Raw genomic sequence first — 14,109 nt, forward strand, 5'->3', positions numbered from 1 at the left:
TATGTCTATGAATTGCTCAAGGAAGCAGGTTCCTTATCTAATTTGGTGAGTTGAATATGCCTTAATTATGCTGACAAGATAGTCCCAATAATTTGTTCTCCATTTCTGTGTGATAAAGTTAACAAGGGGAACAGGATGGACCTGGTTAGGATTCATATCATTCCTGACAATGAATGCACCATATCAATATTGCTTCCTTTCTCAATCGGTGGGAGGGACTAAAACAATTTGGAACTTAAAGCTAATAAATGAATGATAAAATAAAATTCTTTTCAATGAAAAAATAGAGCTATAGAAGAAAGATATGAAAAAAAAGAATTAAGAACTTGGACCAAGAGGAACAAAACTAAATAAGTCTCTAAAAATCAGAATTGACCAAATAAAAACTAATAACTCAATGCAACAGCAAGAAACAGTAAAAATACAACATTTTTATAAAACTATGGAGAGATATTTGGGCAGTAGTTTTCTTTTTCTCTTTTTATATGAAATGAAGGAAGGAATATTATCTTGAATCAGTTTTTGAACTTTTAAAAAACTTGAAGTATCTGTATCTGTGTTTTCAATACAAGAAAAATATTCACTCAAATGATGAAGTGCTTCTGCTAAGTGTTTCATTGCAAACATTTCTAAAATTTTTGCAGCTAGTGGCTCCATCAGATCCCCATTGGACAGCTCTCCATGAGACTCAATCCTCCACATCATTCTTATTCTCCTCTAGCTACAAATCTTCTGCCAACCTTACAATGCTATTACTCACTTCTTTGACCATCTCATTATTGTCAAATCTGGGAGAGCAGGGGAAGAACTGTAGGCATGTTTTGTGCTAAACTCCCTGAGAAAAACAGACTGAATTGCAGGCATGTTTTGTGCCAAACTTTCTTCATACATGTTTCTTATACATTTTTCCATACCCCAACAACATTCCAGATTAAACTATAAATATAAATGGTAAATTTAAGAAAATTATAAGTATTTAGAACCTCTAGAAATTTCTCAGTCGAGTCCTTGTTTAAAACTGTAATTACTTGGGCACATATAGTTCCTAAAAAATATGCCCTGAATTTCTCAACTATTACCTGAAACTACATGAAGTAGTGTTTGCAGAAAGGTAAACTATTGTTACATATTTGCTAATATCATCCAGATGAGTTGGATGAACTGAGGCTTTATCCAAAAGAAGTAGGATTCTAAAAGGATTACAAGTTTTTTCTACTATTGGGAATGAATATAAACCCTGATTGTTCAAAGATCAAGAAGTGTTATCCATGCTTTAAGAGTAGAGAAATAATGCACAGATTTCTTGCTGATTCTTTTCTATGCTCTGGGATTTTCTGAGTAGTTTACAAGAAGTTTGTATTTGCCATCCCAGAAGCATTCCCTCCAAGCAAAAGAGTAACTTTATCTACAAAACTTTATGTCTCAGGAAAGTTTTTTCCTTCCACACAGATATAGGTTTGGCATTCATTGATTGATACAATAGGCCAGTCCCACAAGTAGGATTTTCACCAATTATTTTTGGGAGAAATTTTGGGAATCTCTTTACTACTTCAATAACTGTATTAGCAGCTTCTCCTGACATCATGAAATCCTGAATAATTTTTAAATTTGGATGGAAATGGAGAATTTTCAGAATTTTAAAAATGAAGGTAATGTAAATTTATATAAAGTGGCAACTGTATTTTTTCTAATAGCAGTCTGAAATAGCCATGCACAATTTCAGATGAAAGGATCTTTTTGTGTTATGCTGCATATAGTGAAATGCTCTTTTGTACTTGATTTTAAGATTAAAAATTAAATTCATAAAATAAATAATTGATTGGAGTAGGAAGAAAGGAAAAGGAGGCACTACCAAGAGCCAACTTTAAAAAAATTTTTCATCCTCCAAGTAGAAAAGAACTAGTTGGGATGAAAGGATCAGGTGAGGATTTTTAGTATTTTATATTTTTGTCACACTTATCTCTCTACCTGAGACAGTCTAAATTCCCTATGAAAGCTGTTTCTTGACACATAAACATGCTACAAGTTCTTTCTTTTTTCATACAACAAAGTTATTTTCCTATTTTGGGAGAACATTCAAAGTTTCACTTGTTAATAGTGCAATATCTTACATCTCTTAATATTTAAATTTATTATTTAAAATAATAACTTTTCTTTCCTTTTCATCACAAAACTGCTCCATGTGAAAAGGGAATTTAAAGGGACTGTGTAGCTTATAGGGCAAGGAAAGGGGAAAAGCTGACTTGTCAAATGGTTTTAATGGGAGACAAAGGAGGAGCTTGAAAATGATGGCCAGGGAAGGAAGTAACTGGTCAATAGTGAGCAAAGGTCTAGTTACTGCACAGATCTAATAATTAGCAACTGATAACATGTGAGTTCATAGGAGTATTTTTGTGCCCAATTCAAATTTCATTTTCCTGGTTTCTCAGGTTAGGATTCTGTTGGCAAGACAACACCCAGTCCAGTGAACTTGGACACCTTTCTCTCACCATTTTCAGGAAATGGGTAGTCTCTAGTTCAGTTTCATTTTCTCTCATTTACCTTCCTTCTCAATCTTTTTTTCCTGCTGCTCACATACACCCAGGCTCTAAGCACACCCACAGTAACACAGACCTCAAAGCTCATCTTGGTGAGGAAGAGGGAGAAAGCTGTACCTTTTGATAAAATCCCAGTGCTGGAATTGGACAGGTGAGTGATTGGTGGCACCTCTATGGGAGGGTGGGCTTGCTCTTTCGAGGACAGACCTGCCTCTCTTCACAGTCATTTTTATTTATCTGCTTGTTTAAGACCTTATCTTTGGCTACTATTGAGTTGGGGTGAAGTATATGTGTGATGGCTACTCCCCACTTGCTCCAAGAGTAAGTTTGGTTTAGCTCCTAGAAGACAATTGCTTCTCAGGTGAATAATTGTCCTTTCTGACCTTGCCAAATTCATGAGTGAGGGCTGTTTTTGAAGAAATGTGAGTGAAAGAGGAAAGCTGCAGTTGATCACCAAATCTGAAGCAAAAAACAAAGAAATTTTCTGCATATAGAATCAAAACAAGGTCATTTCTAAGTTGAGACTTGAGCAATGGTACAGGGATCCAAAGACAAAGTCATGACTCAAAAATAAATAGCTAGTCTCACTTTGAATTAGAGAATATGGTATCCTGAGTGTTGTAATGAAGAAGCAAGCCTCAGTTTCCTTGTCTTTTCCTGCCCCAGATATCCGTTCTAAATATTTAAGTCGCCATTATACATTCATTTTTTTGAAATGAGTAATGCTTACTCCAGGTGTCCTCTGTTATATTTTCATTCTGAAGATAGCTTTCTCATGCTTCCTCAAAGATCAAGAAGAAAGTTTTTCTTCTGACCTTCCTTATGGGTGTCCAAGTAATTTTTCTCTCTCAATCCTTCAAGAAACACCAGAAATATTGGACTATACTTTAAAAAATCTCATCAAGAAAAAGCTTCTCCAAAGAATACTATATGAATCCTCTTCTGGGATGAAATTATCTTCAAATAAATTATTCTCAACTGTTCATTTTTGATTGTGAATTAGATTTATCAGACAATGGCTTAGAGAGATAAAGCATTTTTGTAGAGTTTATTTTGTACCTGACAGAGGGGTATGCTACAGCTAGCTCTCACAAGCTACCCAGGGCTGATGATTAGATTTTCGGGAAAGCCCTACAAATCCAGATTTAATTTATTGTTTTGTGCTTGGATAGACTTTAAAAAGTAGTGAAAAAATGTTAATAACATTGATTAAACTTAAAAGTTTATCAAAGATACTCATGCCTGGGCAATTGAAATAAAGCCTGGGGAATGGTAGTTTTGTTGAGGGACAAGAAAGGATAATTCTGAAGTTTAAACAAATTTGAATAGATCTCCACCATGGAAAATGGTAGAATTTGGGGCACTGGGTGTTCACAACAGCACACTGGAAAAGGGAAAGGGAGAAGAAAAAGGAGGCAATGGAGCAACAAAGAAAGACTCTGTAATTTTGTTGAACTTTTCAGTGAAATAGCATAGCTGTTGTGATACTTACAAAGAATACCTGCAATGAGAGGGAAGGAGTATGTCCTGGAGAAGGAAGAAGCAACTCTGTGGGATAGGAAGGATGTATCTGGGAGGGAAGGGGGCAAAGGAATAAAGAATGGCTAGGGCAGCCCCCAGGAAGGTCAAGGGACAAGAGCTGGTTCTTTCTCCTTCCACTGAACTTGGAGGCCTCCTTTCTTGTTCTCCCCTCTTTCCCTATGAAGACATTTTTTAGATTTTTCTGGGAATTATTTGACTATCCAGTGTCATCCCTAGCAGGGTCACCCTTCCAGGGAAACTGACAATTTCTTTTTGGTGTCCCCAACCTCTCCTTTTTGTCCTTTCCTTCATGAGGTTTGGCAGGGAAAGGATTCCTTCTTCCCAAGGAGCCCAGGGTACCAATGTTGCCCCATTTCTCCCTAGAGTAAAGAATCTAAAACAGTCACAAGTTAATACCTACACATGTATTCATGTAACAATATCTTATCACCCTGCCCATAAACCATTTGTCCTTTTAAAGAGGATAGATCTCAGGGAGGAGGCAATCTGAACCCCAAAGATTGACCTACTAAGGAATTTTAGGAAGAGTATAGGAGACATTTAGGAGAAAAGGCCTATCTGATTGTCATTTCTTGACCCTAAATAAAATGTCTTACTTTATTCACTGATCACCTAGATGCTCTGATTTTTTGTGATCTGCTATTATAATTATATTTTATATTTATTTGTTTATATTTTATATTTATATTATACATTATAATCTGCTATTATAATATATTTTATAATCTGCTATCATAACATTGTAGCAAATAGAAGATGGGGCTCTGTCTTTTCTTTAAATTTTATGGCCTAAATGGAATGTACTGAATGTTTGGTGTTAAGATAATGATAGGCAAGGATTGGAGGGCAGAGGGACAGAGGGGAGAGTCACTTGGCTGCAAGACAAGGAGGAGAGAGGTGGAGATTCTGGACTCCAGAATTGAGGAGAGATCTTTGGCAAGCCTTGTGGAAGTCTGCCTGCTTCTTTCACTTCTCCCCCTAAAAACCAATGACTTTTACTTATCCTGACTCTAGGCTGATCCTGAGGCCTCCAGGGAGCTAGCCCAGACTTCATACCATACCAAAATAAGGTCTTCTATAGATGACTTTAATTTCATCATCAGAAAATTGTTTGTTCATATCCTTTGACCATATATCAATTGGGGAATGACTTGTATTGTAAATTTGACACAATTCTTTATATATGTTTGAAATGAGACCTTTACCAGAAACACTACCTGTAAAGATTTTTTCCTAGTTTTGTACTTCCCTTTAATCTTGTTACTATTGGTTTTGTTTGTACAAAAACTTTTAAAATTTAAGATAATAAAAGTTGGCCTTTTGCCTTTCATAATCTTTTCTAGTTCTTCTTTGGGCATAAATTCCTGCCTTCTCCAAAGATCTGATAGGTAAATTATCCCTTGCTCTCCTAATTTGTTTATGTTATCATCTTTTATGCCTAAATTAGGTATCCATATCATATTTTTACTTTATTTTGGTGTGAGGTGTAAGATATAGTTCTATGACAAGTTTCTGAGGTATTATTTTCCAATTACCTCAGCAACTTTTGTCAAGTACTGAGTTCTTATTCAAAGGTTGAATTTTGGGGGTTTATCAACTGGGAATGAACATTTTTATTTCATACTGAAAGTAAAATATCTGTTTTTAAATACTTAAGAGGGTTTTTTATATATGTATAAGCAGTATTAGTAAAATGATAAAAACTATCTACTATAAACATTTGGAACATAAGACACTCAGGAAGCATGCTGGTCCTTCCAGTGTTAAATAGTCAAGAGTACCAATGGTCTATGCAGTATGACTCAGGCCAGTCAGAAATCACTTTGTAGAATATGACCCCTAAAGCATTGGAAGATTCATTTCTACAACTCACAACCCCACACCCTCCTTCTCCCCACTCCTGGTCAAATTCCAGCCAAGTTCAAACCAACAGATACTCTGTCCAGTCCCTGGAGAGTCAGTTCAGGAGAATCCCAGGTTCAGTTGAGGGAACAGAGATACAGCCTCTCTAGGAAGACATAGATAGAGTGAATCCATTGACCCAGAGCAAAGACAGCTTCAAGGAATGGGATATCTGACAGTAGGCATAAGACCCAACTATCCACTACAGATGTCTGTCAGAAAAGGGATAGTGAAGAAGAGACTTTGTGGGACCAGGGGAGTAATCAGTCCAGCAGAGGTGCTGAACCCAAGGGAAAATGGTAGGAGGATCCTATGAAGAGGGGCACACAGAGCTAGAAGGTGCAGTGGTTAGAGCTAGGTCTGGAGTCAGGAAGGTTCAAGGTCTTGAATTAAAATCTGGTCCCAGACACTTACTAGTTGTGTGATGCTGGGCAAGTCACTTAACCCTTTTGACCTTAGTTTCCTCATCTGTCAAATGAACTGGAGAAGAAAATAGCGAATGACTTCAATATTTTTGCCAAGAAAATCACAAATGAGTTCATGAAGTGTTGACACTATTGAACAACAACCATGTAGAAAGAACATGAAGGGCATCCATATAGGAGTTGCATGGTTCAGGCTTGTTCCAATCTCACCTTGAATTCACTCAGTAATTACTGATTGGCCATTCAAATTTTCTGCCTCCTTAGAAACTCCAACAGAATGATACTACGACATCTTTGCCCCTTCTCTAAAATCCTTCTAAATAAAAGGCTTCACTTATGTGCTGCCCACTTCTCCTAAGCATTGCTGAAAGCCCCTTCTTACCTATGTCAAGGAAAACAGTATTGTCACTACTTTATTTAAGGTGAGTTTACTTTGCCCATAATAGAATAAAAAGTTTCCTTTCTCCTACAGCTTTAAAAAGGTAATCATTTTCTAACAAGTCTACATCTTGGTCCCTCAAACCTTGCTTAAAAAATGTCTGGCTGAATTATCCATAGGGAAAGGAATCCTAACACTTAATAGGGATCTGAACTATTTTCCTGGATTGTATAGCTCCTTCTAAGGAAGCAGAATTTTCAAGGCCCTAGAGCCTACAGGGTATGGAATAAGGGAAGACTAGAGAAAGTCAAATAGATATATATCCAAAATTTGTCCATCTGTATAGGGAAGAGAATGTTCAAGGAGACAAGATCCAAGAAGCTCCTAGAATGGAAAGTTCACTCCTTACTTAGGGCAGTGCTGATCTATTAAAGATACAGTTTCTCAAAGCTGGGAACATACTGCTGATAATCATGAGGAGGAGGATGGAAATGATGCTTAGAAGGTCATTCCAGCATTCAATAGTGCCAGTTTTCCAGAAATAAGACAGGAGAGGGAAAGCCCAGGAATAAAACGAGAGTGGTCCTTATCTCCAGCCTGCTTTGTTATTAAATAAATGGCCTGCTGAGAAGCAATGGCACAGCAGGACTCATAAGGCAGAAGACCACTTAGTGAGGGCTATGAGGCGGCTGCCCCCAATGGGCTCATTCTTGACATCCTAAAACCATATCCTGAATAAGAATCACTAACTGCTAAGTCAAATCTCTTGCTCTGAGACAGGGAAAGAAGGCCAAAGTCAGAAGCAGATGGAGATTTGGGTAGTTTGGAACATCCCAGGATTTGGAATCTGTGATCATTTGGCATCTGCTGAGGATTAGCTTTTCAAAAACCATTAGTACCAGTCAAGAAGCACTTGGCCAGGCAGTCCTGACTCAGCCAGTTCCCATAGACTGGGGCCTTGATGCCTCAGGCTCTAAATCCAAGCCAGAGTTCAAGGCTGATATCACCAAAGAAGACCTCCTTGTCTCCTTATAGTGAACCAAACTCAGCCCAAGCTCCTTCCCTCACACACACAGTGTGACAGTGGCTAGAGGCCTGAACCTACAGTCAGGAAAATCTGAGTTCAAATAATCCTTCAGATACTCCCTAGCTGTGTGACCTCAGGCAAGTCATGCTCTGTGACCTCAGTTTCCTTATCTGTCCAATGGGGACAGATCTCCTATCTCCCAGGGCATTTGTGAGAACCAAATGAGATTATATTTGTAAAGTGCTTTACAATGGTACATAATTCCTTATTCCCGCTCAAGCAAACTAGTCCTTCTGCTTATTCTCTAACTCTGCCTTTACCCTTTGACCTGGTTTCTTTAGGGCTTCCTACCAGAATGGAGTCCTACCAGAATATAGCATTCCTGTCTAACAGGGATTGGATGAGCTTAATCACAAGGGATGGTATATTGGTGTTTGGAGCTTGCTAGAAAGTGAGTGCCCTTATAACTAACTGCCCCAGTCCTCATTTTTTTTTCCTTAGGGAAATGGCCAGAAAAGAACTTCCAACCAGGAAGAAGAGCACAGCGGAGATCCCAGCTCTTGGTGGACCCTTATATCTGGGTTCCTTGTATGACCATCCCTCGGATACCTTCATCTCTGGTAATTACTGTCTTGAAAGCAAAGCCTTATTCCAGATGCCAGGAGAGGGCAGTGTAGAGAATAATTATTTATAGGTGTTTTTATGGGAAATGTTATATGATAGCAAATCCCAGGAACAATAAGGAATGTCTAAAGCAGTCCGATAGAGGAGAGGATTATTCATTATTGAAAGGTAGAGGTCAAAAAGAGAAGCAATCTTTGAATTATCTAAAACTAGTATGACTGAGGTTTTTAAAAAACACCTTTACTCAGAGGTGTCAGAGTTTTCATTAAATCAGACACATTTTGGAAGGAGAGGAGAACAGATGGTCTTTCTATGACTCTCTGTGTGTCTGTCTCTGACTCTCTTTTACACAAGTGTGCGTGCACGCACACACACATGTGCGCACGCACACACACACACACACACACACACACACACACACACAGCCTTCTATCAAAGGTGTTTGCGCATGTTAACCAGACTGGTTAACATCAAGTTAAAGAGCAGCCTTGAAGGAGAAAAGAAGACAGGGCAGTTCAGAATGAGGGACTGAGAGAAAGGTGGAAGGCTATTAGACCCAGCACTTTCTCTTGAAAAGGGTGAGGTTTGCAGATTTTTTTTCAATATACATTGACTTTCCATCTTTACCAACATCTAGAAGAGCGGCAATTAGTGGGTGCTTCAGTGGATAGAAAATTGGGTCTAGAAAATCAGGAAGACTTAAGAGAGGAATTCTTGCTCTTTTTTCTGTCTTCAACTTCTTAGTAGTATGGTCAAGCAAAATAACATTTTTAAAAGACTAAAATAAACACAGTATCACAGAAGAAACCAATTACATTCAAATGCAATCACACACACACAAACACACCCCCCCCCCCCAAAAAAAAAAAACTCTTAGTCAAGTTCATGATCTCACAGTAAAGATATCTTATTGAACATTGACTCAGTGGTTTAAGGGACTTTATGTATTATCACATAGGAAAAGTCTTTAGAACTTCCAGGTCAGTTTCCTGACCATACTATTTCCTTCAAGTTTATAGACAGTTTTTAAGCACCAGGTCTTACTTAATATCTTACCTTATTATCACTAGATTACTTATTTCATATCATTAGAGAAACTGTATGGCACAGAAATCACATCTTAGATAAGATCCTTAGGATCCTATGATTCTGTTTAAATAACCTTATTACAATATTCAATTCGTACTTTCAGCTATCATGTCACCTTGGTGACTTATTCAGGCCCATGTTGGGCAGCCCATTAAAACTCCTAGACTGTAAGCAGTTTTGCAGTTTTTTCTGGTTTATCTTGTGATTGCAGATAGTAGTATTCTTCCTCACAACAGATATTTTAATTTTTGACTTATTTCTCATCTAAGTTTGGTGCTTGATCAATTTTCATAAATTAAATTTATCCAGGTATTAGGGTTTCCTTTTCCTATTTTCTAGAACCTTATTTCCCTAGCCTCCCTCACCCCGCCACTTCCCTACCATTTTTTTTCAAAATACATGCAAAGATAGTTTTCAATATTTATCCTTGAAAAACATTGTGTTCCAATTTTTTTCTCCCTCTCTCTCTCCCCCTTCTCCTCCCCTAAATAGAAAGTAATCTAATGTAAATTAAACATATGTAATTCTTCTAAACATATTTCCAAACAAGAAAAATTAGATCAAAAGGGGAAAAATGAGAAAGGACAAAACAAGTAAGCAAACAACAGCAGCAAATACTGTGTTGTGAACCACATTCAGTCCATATAATTCTCTCTTTGGATACAGTTGGCTCTTTCCATCACAAGTGTATTGGAATTGCCCTAAATCACCTTATTGTTGAAAAGATCTTAGTCCATCAGAATTGATCGTTACATAAACTTCTTGTTGCTGTGTACAATGTTCTCCTGGTTCTATTCACTTCACTTTGCCTCAATTCATGTAAGTTTCTCCAGGCCTTTCTAAAATCAGCCTGCTCATTTCTTATAGAAAAATAATATTCCTTTACATTCATACACCATAACTTCTTCAGCCATTCCCCAATTGATAGGTATTCACTCACTTTCCAGTTCCTTGCCACTACTAAAAAGGGCTGCTACAAATAGTTTTGCACATGTGGATCCCTTTCCCTTTTTTATGATCTCTTTTGGATATACAATAGAGACATTTGCTGGATCAAAGTGTGTGCGCTATTTTATGGCCCTTTAGGCATAATTCCAAATTGCTCTTCAGAATGGTTGGATCAGGTTACAACTCCACCAACAGTGTGTTAGTGTTCCAGCTTTCCCACATCCCTTCCAACATTTATAATTATCTTTTCCTGTCATCTTCGCCAATTTGAGAGGTTTAAAGTAATACCTCAGAATTGTCTTAATTTGCATTTATCTAATAAAATGTGATTTAGAACATTTTTATATGACTTGAAATGGCTTTAATTTTCTTTATCTGAAAGTTGTATGCCCATATTATTTTTTATTTATTTTTTATTATACATTGCTTTATTAATCATGTTAAGAAAGAAAATCAGAGCATAAGGGGAAAACCATGGGAGAGATTTAAAAAAAAAAAAAAAGAAAAAAGAAGTGAACGTCGGATGTGTTGATTTACATTCAGTCTCCATAGTTCTTTTTTTTGGATGCAGATGGCATTTTCTGGTATAAAGGTATTGCTTTATATCACTGAACTACTGAGAAGAACCAAGTGTTTCATAGTCAATCATTACACGTTCTTGCTGTTATTGTATACAATGTATTCTTGATTCTACTTATTTCTCTCAGCATCAGTTCATGTAAATCTTCCTAGGCCTTTCTAAAATCAGCTTGTGCATCATTTTTTATAGAACAATACGATTCTATTATCTTCATATACCACAACTTGTTCAACCATTCCTTAATTGATGGGCATCTAATCATTTTCCAAATCTTTGCTACCACAAAAAAAAAGCTGCTACATTTTTTTTGCACATATGGGTCCTTTCCCCTACTTTATGATTTCTTTGGGATACAGACCCACTAATGGTACTTCTGGATCAAAGGGTATGCCCAGTTTGATAAGATGGCTTGTATTCCTATAAATTTGAGTTAATTCTTTATGTATTTCAGAAATGAAGTCTTTAGGTTATCAAACTGTGCATACTCTTTGATTGAGCAGTGTCACTACTGGGTCTGTATCCCAAAGAAATAATAAAAAAGGAAAAGGACCCACATGTGCAAAAATGTTTGTAGCAGCCCTTTCTGTAGTGGCAAGAAACTGGAAAGTAAGTGGATGTCCATGAGTTAGAGAATGGCTGAATAAATTATGGTATGATTGTTATGGAATATTATTGTTTTATAAGAAATGATAAACAGGCTGATTTCAGAAAGACCTGAAGAGATTTACATGAACTAATGCTAAAGGAAGTGAGTAAAATCAAGAGAACATTGTATACAGCAACAACAAGATTATATGATGATCAACTATGGAGGAGTAAAGTCTTTTCAACAATAATGATTGATTTATATTATGTGCCAGTGAAAGGGTGACATACACAATTATATAAATCTAATAAATACTCCTTTCAACATTCCCCCCCAAAAAAGTCACCTGGTGGTGGTAGTCTCCCTTATGCTGCAAGGATCTGTGAATTTTACTAGGACAAAGGAGAGATGGCCATACTCAAAGCTTGTCCAGGTTGTTAGGACCCATCTTAGCTTGTGTACCATGGGCTTAATAACCTTCAGAAACTCAAGATCACTTCCTTGTCATGCTAAGATTTCTGAGCAGGTCTTTGATAGAATTATCTACAAAACCAAATCCTTCATTTTTCTTTCTCACTTATTTCCTACAGACCCAAACATCAGTGGAGGAGACTCAAGGGAGCCAGAACTCCGAATTGTCCTTGTGGGGAAAACAGGGTCTGGAAAAAGTGCAACAGGAAACACCCTCCTAGGCAGGAGAGAGTTTGAGTCCAAGTGTTCAGGAGCATCAGTCACCAAGGTCTGCAAGAAAGCCAGGACCACATGGAATGGGAGGGACATTTGTGTTATTGATACTCCAGGCATTTTTGACACTGATACCAGGGAGGAAAAAATCCTGAATGAAATTGCTCATTTCATGACAATGTCCTCTCCAGGACCACATGCTCTACTCCTGGTGTTGCAAATAGGCCGTTTCACCCAGGAGGAGAAGGCAGCCATTGAACGCCTTTACAAAATTCTAGGAGCTGAAGCAGTGAAGTTTTTGATCATTGTATTCACTGGAAAAGACAAACTAGAAGAAAGCCTAGAGGATTACTTAGGAACCATTGATGACTCTTATTTCAGGGAGTTATTGGAGAAGTGTGCCCATCGATGCTGTGCATTTGACAATAATGCTAGTGGAGCCCAGAAAGATGCCCAGATTTCAGAGCTGATGGCCATAGTTGAAAACATGGTGCAAGATAATGGGAGCAGCCACTATACCAACAGTATATATGAATCTGTGGAGGAGGTCCTGCAGAAAGAGACAGAAGCTCGTCAGCAATGCTACAAGGAGCAGTTTGAGAAGGCAATAGAACAAATGAGATGGAATTATGAAAATCAAATACGAGAGCTGGAGAAGCAAAAGCAAAACTGGGAAATGGAAAAGAAAGTGGAAGAATTTGAAAAGAAAATGCAAAATCTTGAGAATGAGATGAAGCAAGAGTTTGAAGAATTAAACTGGAGGTACCAGAAAAATTATCGCTTTGCCCGAAATGAGACAGAGAATAATGGCAATACTTTTTTGCAAATTATTACTTTAGTTTTGCCCATTGTCGCAAATTTTGCTCTAGTTTTACTTAAGAAGGTCTTCTGAGGGACAGCTATTTGGTATAGTGGATAGAGCACCAGCCCCAAAGTCAGGAGGACCTGACTTCAAATCTGGCCTCAGATACTTAAAACTTCCTGGCTGTGTGACCCTAGGCAAGTCACTTAACTTCAATTGCCTCAGTAAAAAACAAACAAAAAAAAAAGAAAGAAAAAAAGAAAGTCTTCTGACTGCCAGAATCATTTCATTTTTAGTTTTCACCATATGTGCTGTCATTACTAAGTGAGGCTAAGTAATGGAGGTCACATGGTTAATAGATGATGAAGATATCAGTTGAATCCTAGTCTCCTAATCACAAGGCTAGTGTAATTTCACAGCTTTCTAAAGAGCAAATCCTTTTGGAAGAATGTATCATGATATTTTGCAGTAGCAGATATAATTTCCTAATATCTCAGGTAAATTTTTTATATTCTTATAGGAACAAGCATCTTGAAACCAGGAGATTTCAAGAACACAAACTCATTGTGTAGAATTAGAAACTATCTCTCTGAGCTCTATTGTGTCCTTTCCCCCACACCACCCCTGCCCCATCTCCTGCCCCCAAAAAGGATTTTCCTTTTTATTGGCCATTACTTCTATCATACTCAATCTTTAAGAAACGGTTAAAAACTCATCATCTCTTCCCAAATCTTCCCTGACTCCTCTCTTTTTCTACTCTGATGATGCCTGTTCTCTCCTTTTTACATCACTTCCTATATGGGTTTTCCCAGATTGTGGGTCACATATTGCCTTACAGGTGTTAACATTTTCTCTCACAAGGATATATTGTTTTGATAAACATATTGTAAGCTCTTTAGATATAAAAGGCTGAAGCTTCTACTTTAATTGCCACTCCTTATTAGAAGCTCTCCCCAAGACCATTCTTTTTTATTTGCTAATAGG

General features: G+C 37.4%; 1 protein-coding gene across 1 annotated transcript; it reads left to right on the forward strand.

The window, feature by feature from the left end:
* Nucleotides 1-2,587: 2,587 nt before the first annotated feature.
* LOC141545172 (GTPase IMAP family member 4-like) lies at nt 2,588-13,311 on the forward strand. The gene is made up of 3 exons (XM_074272192.1): nt 2,588-2,688; nt 8,314-8,432; nt 12,230-13,311. The coding sequence occupies exons 2-3, from the start codon at nt 8,318-8,320 to the stop codon at nt 13,213-13,215; spliced, it is 1,101 nt and encodes a 366-aa protein (XP_074128293.1). The 5' UTR covers nt 2,588-2,688; nt 8,314-8,317; the 3' UTR covers nt 13,216-13,311.
* The last annotated feature ends 798 nt before the right edge of the window (nt 13,312-14,109 follow it).

Source organism: Sminthopsis crassicaudata, chromosome 5 (genome assembly GCF_048593235.1).
Source record: "Sminthopsis crassicaudata isolate SCR6 chromosome 5, ASM4859323v1, whole genome shotgun sequence".
NCBI lineage: Eukaryota > Metazoa > Chordata > Mammalia > Dasyuromorphia > Dasyuridae > Sminthopsis > Sminthopsis crassicaudata.